Source organism: Ursus maritimus, unplaced genomic scaffold (assembly GCF_017311325.1).
Source record: "Ursus maritimus isolate PB19 unplaced genomic scaffold, ASM1731132v1 scaffold_35, whole genome shotgun sequence".
Classification (NCBI taxonomy): Eukaryota; Metazoa; Chordata; class Mammalia; order Carnivora; family Ursidae; genus Ursus; species Ursus maritimus.
Genome location: NW_024426119.1, coordinates 23,363,784 through 23,386,923, shown reverse-complemented (window position 1 = coordinate 23,386,923; position 23,140 = coordinate 23,363,784). Strand labels below are relative to the sequence as shown.

Genomic DNA, 23,140 nt, shown 5'->3' with positions numbered 1-23,140 from the left:
CTGAATATCCACATGCAAAAGAATGAAGTTGGACCCTATCTAACATGCTTATACAAAAATTATCTCAAAATGGAAAAAAGACCTACGGGTGCCTGGGTGGCTCAGTCGGTTAAGAGTCCCACTCTTGATTTCAGCTCAGGTCATGATCTCACAGTCATGAGATGGAGCCCCCTGTTGGGCTCGGCACTGAGCATGGAGCCCACTTGAGATTCTGTCTCTCCCTGTGCCCTGCCCCTACCTCCCACTCCTGCACTCGCTTGCTCTCTCTCTCTCTTAAAACAAAAACTAAATTTAAGACCTGAAACAATAAAACTCTTGGAAGAAAACATAAAACAAAACTTTAAGACATTGGATTTGGCGTTGATTTCTTGAATGTGACACCAAAGGCATAGGAATCAGAAGAAAAAATAGACAAAGTGGGCTTCATAAAACTTCCAAAATTCTGTGCCTCAAAAGACATTATCAAGAGAGTAAAAAGGCAGCATACAGAATGGTAGAAAATGTTTGCAAATCACGTATCTTAGAAGAGATTCATATTCAGAATGTATAGGGAATTCCTAAAACTCAATATCAAAAAAACAACCTTATTAAGATATAGGCAAAGTCCTTGAATAGACATTTCTCCAAAGAAGATATACGAATGGCCAATAAGCACATGAAAAAATAACATCACTAATCATTACGAAATGCAAATAAACTATAGTAAAATACCACTTCATACTCATTAGGACGGCTACTATTAAAAAACACACACACAGCAAACAACAAGCATTGGTGAGGATGAGGAGAAATTAGAACCCACATGCACTGTGGGTGAGATGTCACTGGTTCAGCCACTGTGGAAAACAGTATGGCAGTTCCTCAAAACATGAAAAATAAAATTACTATGTGGTCTATCAGTTCCATTTCTGGATACCATGCCCAAAAGAATGGAAAGCAAGTTCTCAAAGAGATATTTGTATATTCGTGTTCATAACAGCATTACTCATGATAGCTAAAATGTGGAAGCAACCCAAGTTTCCAGGAGTGGATGAATGGATAAGCAAAATGTGGTATGTACACACAGTGGAATATTATTCAGCCTTAAAAAGGAAGGGAATTCTGCAGTATGTTATAACATGAATGAACCTTGAGGACATTATGTTAAGTGAAATAGTCAGTCACAAAAAGGCAAATACCATATGATTCCATGTATATAAGCTACGTAGAGTAGTCAAAATCATAAAGACAGAAAGTAGAATGGTGGGTTGCCAGGGGCTTCGAGCAGGGGAGCATAGGGAGTTATTGTTTAATGGGTATAGGGTTTCAATTTTACAAGATGAAAGGGTTATGGAGATGGATGGTGGTGGTGGTTGCACAACACTGTAAATGTATTTAGCATCACCAATTTGTACACTTACAAATGGGCAAGATAGGAAATTTTGTTGTGTATTTAACCATAATTTTTAAAATCGGTCACACTAGAAAGCCCAGATTCTATGGATTTAAAGGAGCTTAAAGAAAGATCATATCAAAAAGATTTCTCAAACAAAAGTGGATGAAAAACTAGAACTAGTGGTGGAAGGCTCTGGATCGATGTAATCGGGAAGTTTCTCACTCTTAGAGCTGTCTAGAATAGGCTGTCACTGGAGGGGCTAACACCCCCAGCCCCAAGCAGGCAAGTCCTGTCTCAGCTGAGCAGATAAACCAAATGACCCCCCTCCACAGACACGTCACTGCCTCTCAGGAGAATCTGGGACGACGTCAGGGAGGTGGAGGCTGCTGTGCTTGTCCCCTGTCTTAATCCTATTCGGTAGCTCCTTGGATAGAGCAGAAGACTAGGGAGGACTGCCACCAGCCACCCTGAGCACCGGAAGTCAGATTTGGCTCAAGGGAAGAATGCAGTGCTTAAGAGCCAGGGCTCAGGAGTCCGCAGGCCTGCAACCCATGACTGTGTGAACAGGATAGTTAAACTCTCTCGCACTTTCCCATCCTGCAGCAGGGTAAATAATAGTACCTACTTGACGGGGGCTGTCAAAATACAGTGGCTAGCGAAGTCCCTGACACTGAGTAAATACTCAACAAATAGTAGCCATTGTCGTCATTATCTTCAGTGCCTAAGAATGGGTAGCTCCATAAGTATCATCAAATGAATCAGAGAAAATTCTGCTCCACAGGCAGGAAGGAAGAAATGAGAGAAGACATTCAAATTAGTCAAGCACTTTCATCTAAGGTTGAGTGGGGGTTGGATAGCAAAGCTGCTGCCTAGTGGTTTTTATACTGTTACTGTAGAAAGTTCTTGATCCATTTTACCTGTCTTCCGTTGCTATATTTGGGCCTTAGCATCCAGGGTACCTCTTTACCATGGAAGTCCAGTCTGGTTCATGTCCCACCGTGTGCAGTTGTCATCTCCTGTTTTGTTTTGTGTAGCTGTTAGGGACGACGCCACAGAACAGCTCTAAATGAGGCTTTATACTGCTTGCTAGGCGTGTGACCAGGGTGGAAGGAGGAGAGGGAGAAAGAAAAGGGAACCAGGAGAGAGTTCCAGGGGCCACACATAGAAATCTTCTTGATAGTTGGAAGGGGAAATAAGAATGACCAGAATCCTGAGACCGCAGAATAGGCTCAACTCACTTCCCTACTGTTACCTCCTGGAGTCATCTGCCTTCCCTCCAAAATTAGATAAGCTCTGTGGTCCTCTCCCAACCTAACATGTCTGTCTCTGGATCGCCTCCATTCTGGCAGAAAATAGAATGGAGGGGTATTTAGCAGCACAGAGTGGATGGGGAGTGACCAGTTTGACCTCTCAGAGCCAGGCCAGGAGCAGGAAAAAAGAAAGGGAAAGAAAGCAGAAAAACAAAAGAGGGAAAGAGAGCAGAATCAGGGAAGGTTTACCACAGAAGGTGAGTTTTCAGGGGTGCCCAGCAGCTTACCAACCGTGCCGTGAAAGAAGGGTATCTGGTTGCCTGGAATAGTGTGTGCAGAGTGGAATGGAGGAGGTGCATGTTGGGAGCTGCAAGCAGTGTAGAGGGAGGCAAGATGGTTGGCAGGGCCAGGTGACAAGAGCTTTGTTGTGCTGAGACTTAAATGTGAACGTGACAAAGCACCACTAAAGGGCCTTCCATGGAAGAGTGATGGGGAGACAGTGTTTTTAGACAGTCCCTCTGGCTTCAGTGGGAAGATGCACTGGAGGGAGAAAGGCTTCTCGGTTGAGCAGAGAAATGGAGCCTCTTCCTTTCATTCTTGTCATTGGGGGCTTTCTTTTGTCCTAAGGGAGCCAGGCAGAAGTGTAGCATATTAATTGTTAAGATCAGGGACTCTGGTGGGGGCATCTGGGTCACTCAGTTAAGTGTCTGCCTTCAGCTCAGGTCATAACCTCAGGGTCCTGGGATAGAGCCTCATGTCCGGCACACTGCTCAGCAGTGAGTCTGCTTCCCTCTGCCCCTCCCTCTGCCTCTGCCCCTGCTTTCTCTCTCTCATAAATAAATAACATCTTAAAAAAAAAAATCAGGGACTGCAGAATTTTTCTAAGATGGTGAATGCCTTCTGTCTTTCCACCTCTTAAAAGTCTCCCCAAAACAAGGAGAATAAGAAAAAGACATACAAACTGCATCTCTTAGAAACTACAAGACATTGCAACGGGAAACTACATAGTACAGAGAGCTGAAAGATGAAGGTCACTGACGTCATGGGACCAGAGAGGTGAAACCTAAGAGACCGGTACCAACAAGAAGGAAGTCGATTGACTTCCTGAAACCTGAGAAATCCGAGGCACCAAATACAACTAGAGATAGGATGAGGTTTCAGGCTTGAAAACAGGAGGATTTTGGAAAATCTGTGTAAAAAAATAACTAGACCTCTGCTCCCCTCTCCCAGCCTTGTAGGAGACCAGAGGTTTAGTCTTTATAGAAGACCTAGAAGAGCTTTAAACTCAAGGACCCCACAAGTGGAGGAGGGCAGGGGTGAAGCACTGAAAATAGAGATTAAGTAAATATCCCCTTATTAACCAGAGAGACCGCCAGTGCCCTTCCCTTGCACAGCTTCTAGAACTCCAGTGGCCAGTTTATGCTTATAGGCAAGAGAATCTAGAAGTCTAATTCTCAGGTAAAACTACCCTGCCATGGGGCAGTGCAGAGTCCACTTGGCAACAGCACTTCCTCTGCTCACAAAGCTACTCAAATATCTTTTCGTTGCCTTACTTCTGGATATGAACAGACGTCAAGCATCAGCAGACACCTGAGGAAAGCCTCCAGTAGGAAATATCATCAAAAGAACAGAAGAGAGCATCAGTTCAAAGAGCAGGAGAAAACTTCCAAAAACTTATAATTAATATCCTCAGAGCTGTTAGAGAAAATATTCTATCCATAAAACAAGAGTAGTATGCTATTAAAAAAACCAACAAAATCCCCTAAAAATAAAAATATGATTTAAATTGTTTAATTCATAGAAAGTTTGGAAGATAAACTTGAGAAGTCTTAGAGAAAGTTGGAGAAAAGAAAAAGTGATGGATGAAAGAGGAAATAAGATAAGAAAATTAAAAGATCAATCCAAGAGGTCCAACATCTAATTGATAGAAAATTGGGAAAATAAAATGGAAAATGGAGAGGAGGCTATTATCAAAGAAGTATTACAAGGAAACTTCATGAATGGATGAAGAAGATGTGGTATATATACACAATGGAATATTAGTCATAACAAAGAATGAGATCTTGCCATTTGCAACGACATGGATGGAACTAGAGGGTATTATGCTGAGCCAAGTAAGTCATCAGAGAAAGACAAATACCATATGATCTCATTCATACGTGGAATCTGAAAAGCAAAATGAACAAATAAGCAAAAAAACAGAATCATAAATACAAAGACCAAACTGGTGGTTGCCAGAAGGAAGGGGGATGAGGGGATGAGTGAAATAGTGAAGGGGATTAAGAGATTCAAACTTCCAGTTATAAAAAAGTCATAGGGGTAAAAAGTTCCACATAGGGAATATAGTCAATAATACAGTAATAACATTGTATGCTGACACTAATCATGGTAAGTAGTGTATAGCTTGTCAAATCACTCCATTGTACACCTGAAACTAATATAACATTATGTGTCAACTACACTTTAATTAAAACATAAACAAAACTTTAAGAATAATATTTTTAGGGGCATTTGGGTGCCTCAGTTGGTTAGGCATCCAACTGTTAATCCTTCCGCTCAGGTCTTGATCTCAGGTTGTGAGTTCAAGCCCTGTGTTGGGCTCCATGCTGGGTATGGAGCCTACTTAAAAATAAATAAATAAATAAATAAATAAATAAATAAATAAATAAACAAACAAACAAACTGAGGGCTTCAGAGGGGAGGGGTTGGGGGATTGAGATAGGCCGGTGATGGGTATTAAGGAGGGCACATATTGCATGGTGCACTAGGTGTTATATGCAAATAATGAATCATGGAACATTGCATCAAAAACTGGGGGTGTACTGTATGGTGACTAATATAACAAAATAAAAATTATTTAAAAATAATAATAACAACAATATTTTTAAAAAGTGAAATGAAAACAATAATGGTTAACCTATCTGTAAACAAAAAACAATGCTGAAGAGAAATAGCTTTTTTAAATTAAAAAGGAAAGAAAACTTCCCAGAGCTTAAGGACAGATTGAAAGAGCCAAGCGAGTACCCAATAAAATGAGTGGAATTTACAATTTTAAAACTACACTGGGATGAAACATAGACTACCAAAAAAAAGAGAGAGAAAGAGACAGAGAGGAAAGAGTCTGTAAGAATATTATTTGACTTGGCAACAGCAACACTGCAAGCTGGAAGACAAAAGATGAGTGTCTTCAAAATTCTTAGTAAATAGTATTGCTTATCCTAGATACGATTGCCCAACACAGGGCTTGAACTCACAACCTGAGATCAAGACCTGAGCGGAAGGATTAACAGCTGGATGCCTAACCAACTGAGGCACCCAAATGCCCCTAAAAATATTATTCTTAAATACAGTAAGGATATTTTCAGACATTCAAAGTCTCAAAATAACTTACCTCCCATACACCCTCCTTTAGGAAGTAACTAGAGAAAGTGTTCCATGCAAACAGGAGAGTGAGCAGAGAGAGCGGAGGTCCCAGGATCCAGGAAGGTGAGGCAAAGGGAATGCCCAGGCCTGGAGAGCAACCAGTCCAGACTGGAGCAGAGGGCCAACAGGAAGCATAAAGGGACAAAGGAAATTAGAGCATCTGGTGGGTTTCACCATGAAGAACATTGTATTTCAAGGCTGTCGGACAGAGAAGAAAGACCTGTGAAAGAAACTAAGAAAAGAAACTAAGCAAATGGGCAGGTGGCAATGAATTCCAGGGGGAAAAAAATTGCCTCAAGAATTTGATCAGAGTATATTCCTTGGTTCATCAGTAGTGTGTGATGAGCAAAATAATGTGAGCACCGAATATTGACTTAACCAAAAATTGGGATATTGCAAAAACTGAAGAGAGTAATAGAGAGCTTCAACTTCCTCCAGCACAATAGAAAATCAACAAATAACCTAAAATTAATGAACCAAAAGATAGCAGTCTAAGTATGTAATTTAGAAGCCGGAGAGACGAGGAAGGAGCTACTGGAGTGGACGGTGCCTGCGTCTGGGTGGTGGAGCGGAGGCAGAGGGTGGAGCAGGCAAGTGGGGTGACGGCATCCGCCATTTAAAAGCCCTTCGGTGCTTTGACTGTTAGAATGTTAGACTGGGCATGTGCCACTTGGTTTTTTTTGAACTAAGGAAAAGAGTTCTCTCCACAGTCACATACATTTGGATTTGAATCTTGGAGCAACTATGTTGCTACCTGTGTGATCTCCAACAAATTATTTTAGTCTGTTTGAGACTCTGATGCCTCAATTGTAATTGAGGCAAGTATTTTTTTAAGTAGACTCCACACCCAGCATGGAGCCTATTGTGGGGCTTGAACTCACAGCCCTGAGATCAAGACCTGAGCCGAGATCAAGAGTCAGAGGCTTAATCAACTGAGCCACCCAGGCACTCCTGAGGCAGCTACTTGTATTATCTATCACATTTCAGTAGGGTTCTATAGAAACTTGAGTAAGACAGAGTAGTAAAATGCCTGGCACATAGTAGTAAAGCCCTCGATAAAAGTTTTCTGTTCATTTACCTGGTACTTTCCATACCTCTCTGGACACCCTGACTTCTCACCCTTCAGGATTTAAGTGCCCTGGGTATGTCTGCCTGTGGCCTCACCTCTGTCATGTAGAACCAAGGATTTGATCTTTGTTAAAGAAAAACAAGCCGGTGATTCTTGACCTAAAATACAGCTCCCTTGAGGAGTGAATTTGGTGATGAGGAAACACGGTTTCTCCTTCAGGCAAGGAAAATTCAAGTCACACCCGGTACTCTCAGCCAATGGTGAGGAAAACTTGGGTGAGAACCAGACATCGCAGAAGGTTCCAGGTCTCCCAGTTTGTGTGCACAAACACTTGCAGCTTACAGCCCTAATCCCTTCTGCTGGTGTAATAAGATCCCTCAGTTCATCATGAAAACCGAGCTCATGCTATTGTGACTCAGCCCAGCTAACTGCCACCCCCAGGTGACAGCTGCACCTGTGAGGCTGGCCTGCTGCCCAGGCATCCGCGGCATCTGCCGCCCCCTGCACCCTAGGCCCTGCCCTTGTGCTGATGTCCGGGCCATTAACTCTCAAACAGGGAACTTGAGGGCGCCCCGGTGCACGTCCCTCCTCCTTTTACTGCAGCGATTGCACTGCGTGCACAGCACAGGTGTGGGCCCTGCCGATGGTACAGCGATCTCCGGCCTCAGTGGTCTTTCCGATCTCCTGGGGGAGGTAGACGTTCACCACCCATCAGAAAAGGAAATGATCTGAGGGGGTGATTATGGGCTGCATACGGATTTAGGAAAGTCTTGGGTTTACACACTGGAGTGCTACTTTGGAACTTCTCACACAGGCCTGGGAGCAGGCAAGCCCCAGGTCAGAAGGTTATTTTTAAGCGAAAGTCAGCGTTCTTCAAATATGTATGATGTTTTATTCCTAGAGGGGCAGTGAGGGACAGCAGTGTGGGAGGCGAGGGTGGTCTCTGAAAAGCTGACAGTCCTTAACTGAGAATAGTGCCTTATCGCAGGGTGACCCTGCAATTCACTGTCCGAGGGGACCCTTGAGAGTGAAAGCAGTGTAATTAATAAACACATCAGGACCACAGGCAACAACCAGGACTGGCCCTGACAAGCCAGACATATGGTCTCCCCACTTACAGGTACTTCGTGATTCTAAAAGGGAATACAGATAGTCCCCAACTTAGATGGTTCCACCCACGATCTTTTGACTTGAGTGGTGTGAGGGTGTTACGCACTCAGTAGAAGCCATATGCTGTGTTTCGAACGTTGATCTTCTGACAATAGATACTTCTGACAATAGATACTCCTCTCTCCTGGTGCTGGGCAGCCGCAGTGAGCCACAGCTCCCAGGCGGCCACACGATTACGAGGGTGAACAGCCGATGCCCAGACAACCACTCTGTTTTCCTGTTCAGTACAGTAGCCCATCGATTCCATGGGCTGTTGAATACTGTGTCATAAAATAAGCTTTGTGCTGGATGATTTTTCCCAGCCGTAGGCTTGTGTACGTGTTCCGGACACACTGAAAGTATGCTAGCTTAAGCTATAATGTTCGGTAGATCGGGCGAATTAAAAGCATTTTTGACTTACGACATTTTAAATTTATGGTAGGTTTACTGGGAGGTAATGCCACCAGAAACCGAGGAAGATCTATAGATTCGGTGACCTCTGCACCTCGGGAGCTGATTAACAGAATGGGTTCCCACTCGGTCAGAATGTCGAGGTGCTTGCAGGTTTAAAAGGCTTCTCGGGAAACTCTCCTGAACACCCTGGTTAAGAACGACTGGCCTGAGACCCCTGGGCTCTACACATTTCCTCCTCAGAAAGGCCACACAAGGGACCCAGTTTTTACGAGTGACCAGTGTCTGTCCACCTCATTGGTTAGGGCTCCTGAAAAAGCTTCACCACCTGCGTTTTGACCAAGGAGCTACTCAAAACTGAAACGCACCTACACTGCTCCCCGACCCGCTGCCTCCTCTCGCGCAGGACTCGATCCACACCTTGGTTTGGTTTTACCCATCACATCAAACGCACCCTCTTACCAGAGGACAACCAGTCTCTCTATGCCAACAGCTCTTTTCCAAGAGGAACTCTTACTCCAAAGTAACTTCACAGTGACTTCACAGAAGAGAAAATAAGGTAGAAAATGCTCTTCAGAACCTTTGCTCTTGTAAGCAGAATGTTGTCAGATCCAAGAAATTAACACTCGGTGTGAAAATCCTAGTTACCAAGCACTGGCACCCATTCCGTTCCATTTCCTGTTAAAGGTCATAGAAAATTCGCAGGTTAAAATTATCCTTGTTTACCTTTTTCTCCCACCAGACCGTGATCTCCTGGAGGACGTAAATTGCCTTATTAATATAAAATATCATTGAAATTACTATAGATTTGGACATATTTGTAGGGGCCTCACAAGTGATTGTGGTTGAATGGAAAGCCCGCTGGTCCTGACTCCACCTCTCTTGCTGACACAAGCTCTCCTTTCAGTTCTTACACTCAAAACAATTTTCCTTTGTGATTTTTATTTATAGCAAAGCACATTCCTCCCAGGCCACCCGAGGCAACTGGGAGCCAGCTTCCTCTCTCTCTTCCCCTTCCCAATCCCACTGGGACAGTTTCATCGTTGTGGTACAGCTTTACCTGGGTTTGTGACCTCTGGGTCTGTGAAATGAGGACATGATCATGAGTTCTCTCTAGGGAGCTTGGCTGGCTCAGTCGCTTAAGGCTGGCTCTGCCTTCAGCTTGGGTCATGAGCCCAGGGTCCTAGGATCGAACCCCGCATCAAGCCCCTCACCCAGCTCCCTGCTCAGTGGGGAGTCTGCTTCCCCTCTCCCTCTGCCCCTCCCCCCACTCGTATTCTCTCTCTCTCTCAAATAAATGAATAAAATCTTAAAAAAAAAAAAAAAAGAAGTCTTCTCTCCAGTCCCCTAACAGTAATGATTCGGTAGAAAATCATTCTCTCTCTCCTTGCACTGTGTTCCCAGCTTTCTTCTTCCCTGTCAAGTGAAGATTGTGGCTTCGGATTCTCAGTCTTTGATAGATCTTTCCCATGTGACCCCTCCTTTCTGGCAGTTCCCTGAGATTCACCCGCCCCACCAAGAAAACAATCAGCACATTATTCTAGCTTCAGATTGGGTATGGATTAAATGTTGGCCTCACTTCGTTCTATCAAATTATCTTACCTTGCCTTTTAAAAAATCAAAATAGGAAAGCCAAGTCTTTTGGTTATTAAATCAGAGTTCTCGCTGCCGGCCCAAGCGGCGTGAGTTGGCAGGGAGGAGGCATAATGTGTGTGAGTCACAGAAAAAGTGTCCACTAAGAGGCGAATCCATACCAACATAAATCGGTAGAAACGTAAAGGCAATCACAGGTGTGTAAGCACAGTTTTAATTTGGTCTCTCCTCCTCCTACCACAGAAACCAAATGACCGCGTCCATAAGGTGAGACTAGCGATGGGAAATGGCTTGCGAGGAGATGTGTGGAGGGAATTCAGCCGGAGATTTGGGGACATTTGCATTTACGAGTTCTACGCTTCCACTGAAGGCAACATTGCCTTTATGAATTATACGAGAAAGATCGGTGCTATTGGGAGAGTCAACTACCTACAGAAAGTAAGTACATCGGAAGATGAAAGCATGTGTAGCTGCTTTCCAGAATACAGGGGCGTCTTAAAAGCTGTGTCGTACAATGTTCTTAGAATTTCACGTGGCATCAGAGCCATGGCCGATCCGTGTCACCGAGAGAGAGGATCTGCTCATTCCCTGTGACAGTGAGCGCCAAGTGACAGGGCCCTTTAATTTAAAAATCTCAATTTCTCTTACTATAATGACCCATGAGGCCTTTGCTCTCTGCAACTTACGCGAAGTTTCCCGATGCCATTTATACATGTAAAGGCAAAACACGAGAAGGCGGCCAGTTCGGTAAGTTTACCACACACTGTGAAGTGTGGCGTTTCTCGTTCCTGGTCGTGTCACAGTGACCCGGATTCTAGGATCTCACAAACATTTGATTTGCCTGATTACTCCACCAAAAGACAGCTCTTATTTTCAGCCAGCTCACTTAGCAGTCTCTGTTCCCTCTCAGGCATTCGTTGCCTGGGGTCTCCAGACTGTCTCTTCGCCTGTTTTGTGTTTGAGCAGTCAGCCTTCTGGGTGACCCCCTGTTTTTCAGCAATCCCAGGAATATTCAGCGAAGGCTGAGCCTCCGCTGGCTGGAGCAGTCCCTGCTGTCGCTATGCCTCCGGCAGCCCTTCCGGCCGGGCCATCCACTGTTACACCAGAGTTCCCCGGCAACACGTGTCCCCGGGGAATGACGGGCAGAGGACAAAGGACAGGAATTTGTGTGCATAAGAGATGTGCCTCGAGAGATCAAATTGCAGCACTTTGCGTACTAACTGAGGGAACTGAGCAAGTCACTTCTGCTCCCTAGGCCTCCATCTCATGTTTGTAAAACACAGCTAGAAAGAGAAAATGTCGAGCCTAGTGCCTGGCCCAAACTCCGTATTTATAATAAGGGAAGAGGGCTGTTGAAAGAATTAAATAACTTAGGGAAAAAATCCTTAGAGGATATAGCCCAATGCCTGTCATATAATGGTCGTGAATATTTATTAGCTATAGTGCTTAGTGTCATCCCATTCCTCACGTTCTGGCCTTATCTCAAGGCATTCTCAAGCCCCAGGAAGCTCTCAGACACTGACAGCCACACCTATGCGACACAGGTCCCGCCACGGTCCTCCACACCTGTGCCATCCAGAGCGGTGGCCACTATCCACGTGTGGCCGTTTCGATTTAAATGATGTAAAGGACATTTTTAATTCAGTTCTTCATTCACACTGGCCATATTTCCCATGCTCGGTAGCCACGTGTGTTTGGTGATTACCGTGTTGGGCAGTTCAGACGTAGAGCATTTCCATCACTGCAGAAAATTCTACCGGGCAGCGCTGCTACGGGCTGAGATCTGTTTCTTACTCCCCACTGCAACAGCGCCTGGTAAGGTCAGTCTTCTCTAGCTAGCTTCAGTTCAACCTGCACCAGCCCAAACCTCGGGGACCCAGGTAGAAGGCAGTTCAGAACAAGAAAGGGTAGGCAGCTGAGTTGATCGCGACATGGTACAAGATATCTATGTCGTTACTATTGACCCTCAAAAAAGATGAGTGGCAAGGAAACTTGGTTTAAACCAGACTTGAGGACCTTGGAAGTCAGTGCTATGTGTTACTAGTTCTTGGCTTCTCATCCGTTGATTGCCGTGTTTTATTGTCAGTTTTTCTGCTTTAAATAAGAAGATATTTTTTTAACTGAACTAAAAGGGGAAAAGATGCCCCTGCAACTGATGTGGAAAGAAGCATTAGTGACCACCCCCAAATTTTTTACGCTCTTGCAAATAAACGAGATCTAACATTGGCTGACTATGAATGCTACTTGCTTTGTAATGATTATCTGCTTAAATTATGAAAGCATATGATTGGTTAACTTATCATATAGACACTAATATAAATTTAAAATGGACACAGTCTTCCTGGCTAATAATTACTTCTTAATACTGTCATATTTAGTAGGAAAAATAAGAGTAGAGAATATTAGTAGAGAAAATAATATTAGTCTCACTGAACTACATAAATTTAAATTCTTATGCCTTTGAAATGTATATGTGAAATATGGTGGAGTTTTCATCATCTTATAGCCATGGGCATGAAATAATTATACCACTGAACCTTAAATATGTTGGAAAACGTGTGGGAATGTGAAACACCTAACAGTGGCATACAGGTTTTTAAAACCCACTTGTGATATGTCTACCAAAACACATGTATGAGAGTGCTCACAACAGTACCAATTCTAGAAGTCTAAAACTAGAAACAATCCAAATGCCAGTTCATAGGAAGATAGATCAATTGTGGTATATTCATACAAGGAAAATCCCGTGGCAATAAAAAATAAACCACTGGGGGGAAAAACATTAGCGTGGTTAGATGAGTAACAGACATTATACAGAGTGAAAGCCGCAGGACAAAACCGTATACTTCGTGTCCTTACCTCATTTATCTGAAGTGTAAGACTAACTGATGGTGATAAATTAGGATAGTGGTGGATTTGACAGAAAGGGGCAAGAGGAGACTTTTGATGGTATTTGGAAATGTTTCTTTCTTGGTTTGGGTGGTAGTGACGTATGGACGTGTCCATATGTAATTTTATCAAGCTGGGCATTTAGGATATGTGTACCTTTTGTACTTAACGTACTATACCACAATAAAAAGGAAAAGATGTGAAGGAATTTGTATTTAAAATGATATATTTTGGGGTGCTTGGGTGGCTCAGTCGGTTCAGCATCTGCCTTCAGCTCAGGTCATGATCCCGGAGTCCTGGGATCGAGCCCTGTGTCCAGCTCCCTGCTCAGCCAGGGGTGGGGGTGGGGGGCCGGAAGGGGGGTTTCTGCTTCTCTCTCTCCCTCTGCCCCTCCCCCTCTTGTGTTCATGTGTGGACGCGCGCTCTCTCTAATAAATAAATAAAATCTTTAAAAATGAATAAAATAAAATGACATATTTTAATTTTGCTAGAAAGTCATAAGCTACGATCTGATTAAATACGATGTGGAGAAAGATGAGCCTGTGCGAGATGGAAATGGATATTGCATCAGAGTCCCCAAAGGTACGGGCGAGTTTTGTTCAATTAACCTGGGTTTTTTCTTACCTTCATCAAGTGACTGTTAAGAACTAACATATCATTGCTAAAATGAATACATGGTAAAATTTTTTCAAGTGGGAGAATAAAAGAGATTTATGTAAGTACCCTCAGAAACAGTGACAGAAATTCCAAAAGGTACTAATTTACCACTACATGTAACATAATTATACTTTGAAACCTAGTTTAACAATTTCCTGACTATGAGGTATTTTGTGGAAAGGGATATGTAATTACAGTTGCAAAATATAGTTCACTTTAGAGGGTCTTTACCTCCCAGCTTAAAATACTGTGCGTTTGTCTAATGATGTGTGTAAATCATTATTCAGTAAAAACACTAGTATTTTTAGAATTACAAATGTGTGGCCACCTAGAATTCTGTATTTGAGTGTACAGAGTTTATGTGCGTGTGTGTGATGTGTATGGATATACATGCATGTGGGCATGGAAAGTGGCCCTTCCTACAGCCAGCTTGTTGCCAATAGCAACAGTTGTTTTGTTTGTTTGGTTGGTTATTTTGGTTCCTTTGTTTTTTGTTCTTTAGCATTCACCACTTCTTATTGTGTTATTCTGCTCCAAAGCTAGGCATTTTTTCACATTTCTATCAAGGAATGAAAAAAGCAAAGTTGCTAATTGAAAATTCTCATGACCTCTGTCACTCTCACTCTCCCATATATCTGAATTCAGGCATACCCTACATGTTCCAAAACCCCCTATTAAAGCCAGACTTCACACACTTAAATATATATGGCAGGAAAGGACAGGTTTTTAAAAGCATTTCCTTAGTTTGGTGTTATTTAGATTTTTTTAAAAAGACATGTGTCAGCCACTTTATTTATAAAATGTGATCAAAACCCAATCACAAGAGTTCTAAAAGGCATAGAAAAACCAATGAGTTTCCATTTTATTATTGTGTATTGTGTAAGACTGATGCATCACAGACCTGTACCCCTGAAACAAATAATACATTATATGTTAATAAAAAAAATAAAATGAGAAAGAAAAACAAATAATAAACTAAAAAAATTTTTTTTAATCTGGGAATAGTCTGAAAAAAATGTGTATATGTTAATTGCAGCCCAGGGTTAATTTAATAACTGGGGCAATGTCCTTTGGCAGGACTTAGGGTTATGCATATGAGGGATATGCATATCTTCTGTAAAATGGGATAAAAATCATTTGAACACAGTCACTTTTCAGAGAATTTGAAGGTCAGCTTGAGGAACAATATATATATATATGGAGGTTCAAGATCTAGAATTTGGAAAATCTGTGCATTTGGTCAATCAAAACAGATTGAAAGAGAATTTTATAAGTTTATGTCTTGGAAATGCCATAAAATTAAGATGGGATGATGGGGATATTTCACTTGTGAGTTGTCTTAAGTTGTAGAAAGTTAAAGGTTGAGGTAAAGGAGACAGTATCTTCCGTTTGTAAGTTCAAAAACTGTTTCCTAATAATATATGCAAATTATTGAAATGATAAGCCTCTGAATGTTGCCACTGTACGTAGAAAATGAGGTCAATGTTGCGCTAGCTTTGTGAACGATTTCTAACAAAGGTAACTGAAAATGCAACTTGAACAACATTGCACTACGTTTTCGGAGGGTATTTTAATTACAAAGAAAGTCTTTAATTTTTTCATTGTTGAAGACAGGCTTAGTGCCAGCCTCTGTAAGGTTAAAAAATGGTATTGGTAGTAGGTTTAAGGGCCGTGTGTAAAGATGTCCTTTTTTGAGTGTATGGCAACAGTTTTAAGAGAATGTTAATAATAAAATTTGCCTGCTGCCAGCAGATAAAGTAACAATTTACTTTCTTTCTGTCTTAGGTGAGGTTGGACTCCTTGTTTGCAGAATCACACAACTTACGCCCTTTACTGGCTATGCTGGAGGAAATACTCAGACAGAGAAGAAAAAACTGAGAGACGTCTTTAAGAAAGGAGACATCTATTTCAACAGTGGAGATCTCTTAATGATCGACCATGACAATTTCATCTACTTCCATGACCGAGTTGGAGATACTTTCCGGTTGGTTTCTTTGAATTATTGAGCCAAAAACAAACACATGCACAATTCGGCTGACTCCTTTTTTTTTTTTTTTTTTTAAGATTTTATGTATTTATTTGACCGAGATAGAGACAGCCAGCGAGAGAGGGAACACAAGCAGGGGGAGTGGGAGAGGAAGAAGCAGGCTCATAGCGGAGGAGCCTGATGTGGGGCTCGATCCCAGAACGCCGGGATCACGCCCTGAGCCGAAGGCAGACGCTTAACCGCTGTGCCACCCAGGCACCCCTTGGCTGACTCCTAAATTGGAACTGCATTCTACTTTGCCTACAGCGCTGCTTTTCCTTCTATCTCTTGGTGTGTCAGTTCAACCTTCTGTATTCCCAGAAAATCAGGAGCAAAACACAGGAAGTGTCACTGTGCAATGCCCAGACAACTTGCTTGCGGAACACCAGATGAGAAAAAGGCAGAAAACTTGTGCCCGATGTTTGGAGCCTAATAGCCCATCCAATTTCTCTCATTTATCCTCAGTTATTACCAGACACTTGTAGGACAGCCAGGGATTTTCACACTGTTCCCAATCATGGGGTCTTTCTTCAGATAAGATCAAATGCAAACTAATGTCGAGCTGATCTAGCTGAAGAGGAGGTGAAGGGTTCTGAGCCCCGCATGCTTCCCTCCCTCCCACGCTCCAGCCCTAACCAGGTGGTTCCCACAGAAACCCAAGTCAGCACCGTGAAGATTGACAGTCATCACAATAAGACCGTGAAACGAATTCCCAAACACAGCATGGTCCTCCTGCCTCATGACACGTTGGTTTAATCAGCTTCCTTCCTATGTAAGCTCCCTGAGGCCAGGCCCTGTGTCTGCTGGTTCACTCCCAGCACCTACCACAGTGCTTGACACACATGATTACCTTTTGCATGAATGAGTGGAAGTTGTCTGGCTGTAGTAGGAAGAGCAAGAGTATGAATGAGGAGACCCAAGCTCCTAAGCTCACCTCTACCCCTGATCAGCTGTGCTATCAAGGCAGGTAGCCTTTCTCAACCCTGGTTCCTTCACCCTCGAAATGAGGGTCCCAGTGATCCTCAGGGTTCCTCCCATCTTTAGTATTCCATGACTCAGGATCCATACTATGATTTTATGCCCCATCTCTAGTATTCCATGACTCAGGATCCATACTATGATTTTATGCCCCATCTCTAGTATTCCATGACTCAGGATCCATACTATGATTTTATGCCCCATCTCTAGTATTCCATGACTCAGGATCCATACTATGATTTTATGCCCCATCTCTAGTATTCCATGACTCAGGATCCATACTATGATTTTATGCCCCATCTCTAGTATTCCATGACTCAGGATCCATACTATGATTTTATGCCCCATCTCTAGTATTCCATGACTCAGGATCCATACTATGATTTTATGCCCCATCTCTAGTATTCCATGACTCAGGATCCATACTATGATTTTATGCCCCATCTCTAGTATTCCATGACTCAGGATCCATACTATGATTTTATGCCCCATCTCTAGTATTCCATGACTCAGGATCCATACTATGATTTTATGCCCCATCTCTAGTATTCCATGACTCAGGATCCATACTATGATTTTATGCCCCATCTCTAGTATTCCATGACTCAGGATCCATACTATGATTTTATGCCCCATCTCTAGTATTCCATGACTCAGGATCCATACTATGATTTTATGCCCCATCTCTAGTATTCCATGACTCAGGATCCATACTATGATTTTATGCCCCATCTCTAGTATTCCATGACTCAGGATCCATACTATGATTTTATGCCCCATCTCTAGTATTCCATGACTCAGGATCCATACTATGATTTTATGCCCCATCTCTAGTATTCCATGACTCAGGATCCATACTATGATTTTATGCCCCATCTCTAGTATTCCATGACTCAGGATCCATACTATGATTTTATGCCCCATCTCTAGTATTCCATGACTCAGGATCCATACTATGATTTTATGCCCCATCTCTAGTATTCCATGACTCAGGATCCATACTATGATTTTATGCCCCATCTCTAGTATTCCATGACTCAGGATCCATACTATGATTTTATGCCCCATCTCTAGTATTCCATGACTCAGGATCCATACTATGATTTTATGCCCCATCTCTAGTATTCCATGACTCAGGATCCATACTATGATTTTATGCCCCATCTCTAGTATTCCATGACTCAGGATCCATACTATGATTTTATGCCCCATCTCTAGTATTCCATGACTCAGGATCCATACTATGATTTTATGCCCCATCTCTAGTATTCCATGACTCAGGATCCATACTATGATTTTATGCCCCATCTCTAGTATTCCATGACTCAGGATCCATACTATGATTTTATGCCCCATCTCTAGTATTCCATGACTCAGGATCCATACTATGATTTTATGCCCCATCTCTAGTATTCCATGACTCAGGATCCATACTATGATTTTATGCCCCATCTCTAGTATTCCATGACTCAGGATCCATACTATGATTTTATGCCCCATCTCTAGTATTCCATGACTCAGGATCCATACTATGATTTTATGCCCCATCTCTAGTATTCCATGACTCAGGATCCATACTATGATTTTATGCCCCATCTCTAGTATTCCATGACTCAGGATCCATACTATGATTTTATGCCCCATCTCTAGTATTCCATGACTCAGGATCCATACTATGATTTTATGCCCCATCTCTAGTATTCCATGACTCAGGATCCATACTATGATTTTATGCCCCATCTCTAGTATTCCATGACTCAGGATCCATACTATGATTTTATGCCCCATCTCTAGTATTCCATGACTCAGGATCCATACTATGATTTTATGCCCCATCTCTAGTATTCCATGACTCAGGATCCATACTATGATTCTATGCCAACTGCACACTACTAAAAAGATACTTCTGGGAGATCTAAAGAATTTTTAACCGTAGGACAAATTTTAACTTTTTTAAGTGGACAAGTAGCACCTGGCACTAACATTATAACCTCCCTGCAAATAAAGTATATCTCCTATTCAGAGCTTTCCCTTTGCCATGGGACCCTGAAATTCAAGGACGAAATTCTACTAAATTGAATTAAATAGCAACCGAAGTTAGTAAGAAAAGTGAGAGACCTAAACACAACAAAAAGTCATTGAGATTTATTTTTTACTTCCTGGGCCTTTCTTTGGCCAAACCTGTATTTCAACATTGAAACAACATCATTCTTTGTATCATGTTTCATGTGGTGAGATTGGAATTTCACATTTTATTATTTAGTTCTATGCCTTTGGGTTTTGTTTCTCAAGCAGGTTGCCTTCCCATGACGGAGTTGGGGGGATTTGGGGGAAGAGATGGGAAAACGGGTGCAGAAACCCTCCAGAGGTCTGGAGGCAACACCATCTGCTCTGTCATGGCAGCCTGGCCAGGGACCACCAGTAACCTCTGCTAACCTTGCCTTTTTTTCCAGCTGGAAAGGGGAAAATGTGGCCACCACTGAAGTCGCTGATACAGTAGGACTGGTCGATTTTGTCCAAGAAGTAAATGTTTACGGAGTGTCCGTGCCAGGTATGCACAAAATATTATGAGTCTAAACCTTATGCCTAAATTCATATAGTAACTGAACATAGTTTTAACCCCAGAGCAAAGTTTGTCATCACTTTTGCCTGCCAGCTGGAGAGTCAAACATCTCGTTCAGCCACCTGGGAGTAAGGGGCTGATGTCTGATTTATATTCCATTGTAAGTCAGCCAAGTCAGTACATCTGAATGTGGCCTCCTCCTGTGGTTCAGCTTCCCAGCTATTCTTGGGCTCTCAGGCAAGCCGGATCTCTCCAAGATGCAGAGTCCCACACTGCATTTGGCACACCTCGGGAAAAGATGCGTAAGGCTTGATGGCTGGAAAATGGTACCTTGGCCTCTGAACTGGGAGTCACAAATAAAAACAAGTATAGTTGCTAGGAGAAAAAACTGAAAAGGAGCTAACTTTGTCCAGACTTCTTTTAAAAGAGGTCCTTGAACTCAGCCCACCCCATGAGTTTCAGAATCATCACACAGAGTGGGGTCACCAAGCCTTCATCTGCACATCTGCTTCTGCCAGCAGAGTGGGGAGTGCTGAGGTCTGACTTTGGGTCCTAGGCTCTAGTACCTGCTGGCTGTTTGACTTCAGGCAAATCACTAAAATTAGGGGTAATGCCAGCCCTGCCGTTGAGATTGTCAAGAGAACTCATCCATTTCAATTACATAGATACTCAACACCTGTTTACCAGATGTTTACATGAGTGTTGTCATGAGAAGAAATCACTTTAATTATAGATGACAGAGAGGATTAAAACCTCCAAATCACTGTCCAAATATAAGGTGATAGGGATATTATTAGTATTCCCCCAGAACTCAGTATTTGGGATTCTCACCTATTTTCAAAATGGAAATCCAAAAGTCTCTCTTTCCTGAGCTGTGATGGTTTCCCGTGACCTTGTGCTATCTTTAATTTTTTAAAGAATATTTGAGACTTTCTCTTGCCTGTTCCCCTCCAACCCTTTGGCAATGCCACGATGGGAAGTGCAGCCACATTTCAGGTCACAGAGCGTGAGGGGTACAGCACACTTCTCGTGTTGGGACTTGGGCTGAATTCACACAAGGGTGCGTGTACTGGTTGTCCACCATCATGGCATGCTGGGCTCTCACGGACCCCACCCGAAATGTTGCATGCACTTCCAAATGCTGGATTTAGGTAACAACACAAAAGAATGTGTATGAGAAGGTGAGAGAATCTGGAGAATAGAATGGAAGGATCGAATCCACTGCTTTTCGGAGTGGGGTCCCAGGACCAGCAGCAGCAGCACTTGGGAGCTTGTTTACAATGAGATTTCTCAGGCCGACCCCAGACCTACGTTCTGGATCAGACTCTCTGGGGTGGGCCCTGGGGAGCTCTGTCTGAACTAACTGCCAGTGAATCTTAAAAACAATGAAGTCTGATTTGGGGTTGATGAAGACGTTCTAGAAGTAGATACGGGTGATAGTTGCACAACGTTGTGAATGTATGAAATACCACTGAATTATGCACTTTAAAATGGTTAAGATGATGAATTTTATGTTATGTGTGTGTGACCACAATTTTTTTTTTTTTAATACTAAATTCTGATGGGGTGCCTGGGTGGTGCAGTCGTTAAGCATCTGCCTTCGGCTCAGGGCGTGATCCCGGAATCCTGGGATCGAGCCCCATATCAGGCTCCTCCGCTGGAAGCCTGCTTCTTCCTCTCCCACTCCCCCTGCTGTGTTCCCTCTCTCGCTGGCTGTCTCTCTCTGTCAAATAAATAAAATCTTTAAAAAAAATACTAAATTCTGAGAAGCACTGAAGCCTCATCTGGCCAATCATCAGAATCAGCTGAGAAGCTTTCAAGTTTTTACTTAAATTCCAGTTAGTTATCGTACAGTGTAATATTAGTCTCGGGTGTACAGTGTGGTGATTCAATCTGGGAAACTTTTTAAAGCCCAGACCTAATGGATCAGAACCTCTAGGGCTTGGGACTTAGACTCTCCATGTCTTCTTTTAATCCCCAAGTGACTCTAACACCCAGTAAGGTTTGGGAGTCACCAATCTAGAACAAAAAGAAGAGAAGGCTAATGGTTTTCGAATGATTGTAAAGCAGTCAGGTAGAACAAGGAGCAGGTGTGCAACACCCGGGAGCAAACTTTAGCCTGAGACGTCTCCTATAACCAGAGACAGACAACAGAAAAGCCTGTCTCCTGAGGTGGGGAATGCCAGCGACTGGGGCGTGTAAGGAACTGGGTGTCCATGTGAGGTCCTATGAGAATTCTTGCAGCATTGAAAGATTACAGATGAACCGAGAAGTGTCTCTCAGTTTTCAGAGTCTGTGATTCCCAGGGCCATGCCTGCAGCTAGCTGGCCTGCCAGGCACACAGCCAGCCCCATTCCAGCATAGAAATGTGGCAGGGGCGCCTGGGTGGCACAGTGGTTAAGCGTCTGCCTTCGGCTCAGGGTGTGATCCCGGCGTTATGGGATCGAGTCCCGCGTCAGGCTCCTCTGCTGGGAGCCTGCTTCTTCCTCTCCCACTCCCCCCTGCTTGTGTTCCCTCTCTCGCTGGCTGTCTCTATCTCTGTCGAATAAATAAATAAAATCTTTAAAAAAAAAAAAAAAAAGAAATGTGGCAGGGCTATCTAGAATAAGCCAGTCTACCAGAGTGATTTTCAGCAGCAGAGAGCTCAGCAAGACCTTCACACATCTCAGCTGTACCAGGAGGGCACTCCAAAGTTTGGGTCCAGTTGACTTTTATTAGGTGTCACAGCAGAACTTCTCAGCTACTCTCTAGACGTTTTTGTTCTCAACAGAACTTTCTGCAATGATGAAAATGTTCTGTGTCTGCACTGTCCAGTATGGTAGCCAGTAACCACCACAAGGCTGCTACGCACGTCCAGTGTGGCTAGGACAACTGAGGAATTTTTTATTGGATTTTATTGTAATTAATTTTAATAGCCAACCAATGGCTACCACACCAGACAGTGCAGCTCTAGGGAGACTCTGGCCAAAACAGCTGTAAAGTGAAACCTCCCCAGAGCTAAACTGGCCCCAAACCAACCCCTGGGAGCCCAGGCAGAGACCTGAGACCCGACAGGGCTATTCGCATCTCCATTGGGCATTGCCTCTGTCAGAGCAAGAGGCAAGGAGCCAGTCAGCCCTGAAGATTTCTGTTGCATCAGCCCCTGCCTTGATTCTAAAAGAAGCTTATTGGAGACATTCAAGATTCCTGAGATGCGTGCTCTCGACGGAGCTCCCCAGGACCCCTAGAGAAAGAGGGCCTGGTGCCCTTCCTCCCTCCTTCAGCTAAGAGGCAAATTGTATAGGGGTCCATTTCCTTTCTTTTAATGTTTCCTCTTGTTTCCTACCTTCTTTAGGCCACAGGTAAACACACAATCACCATGGGAGAGGTTTCGAAAGCTGGGGCCCAGGTGACAAAGGACGGCTCCTTCCCCTCTCTGATTACAGCTAAGTAGTTCAGGGAAGTGGACCTAGACTCCCACTGGGTCTGCTGGATCAGGTAGGAGATGTAATAAGACCTAATTACCACTGTCCTCACAAGAAAACAGCGTAGTAATTGTTCTAAACTCCTCTCCACTTACGTTGCTGCCTGTCGGGGAGGAAAGCGCTGCTGGATTTGCTGTGTCTGTGGAGACACGGCCTCTTTGGGAATAAAGCTTATCAATGGGAGGAAGCACAGCAGCTCCCCCTTGCCCCTCCCGTCACCCTCCCGACCCACGGCTTCTCTGAAATGCAGACAGCTGGGGCTATTAAGAAACTTGATTAAATAAATAAGTCTC

At 43.3% G+C, this 23,140-nt stretch overlaps 1 protein-coding gene across 1 annotated transcript in view; it reads left to right on the top strand.

Annotated features, from left to right (window-relative positions):
* Positions 1-23,140, top strand: part of SLC27A2 (solute carrier family 27 member 2) — a 46,743-nt gene that overhangs the window by 21,300 nt on the left and 2,303 nt on the right. The window contains exons 5-8 of the mRNA XM_008706057.2: positions 10,514-10,708; positions 13,651-13,741; positions 15,602-15,800; positions 19,274-19,371. Coding sequence (XP_008704279.2) covers positions 10,514-10,708; positions 13,651-13,741; positions 15,602-15,800; positions 19,274-19,371 — 583 coding nt within the window. The remainder of the gene's footprint in view (positions 1-10,513; positions 10,709-13,650; positions 13,742-15,601; positions 15,801-19,273; positions 19,372-23,140) is intronic.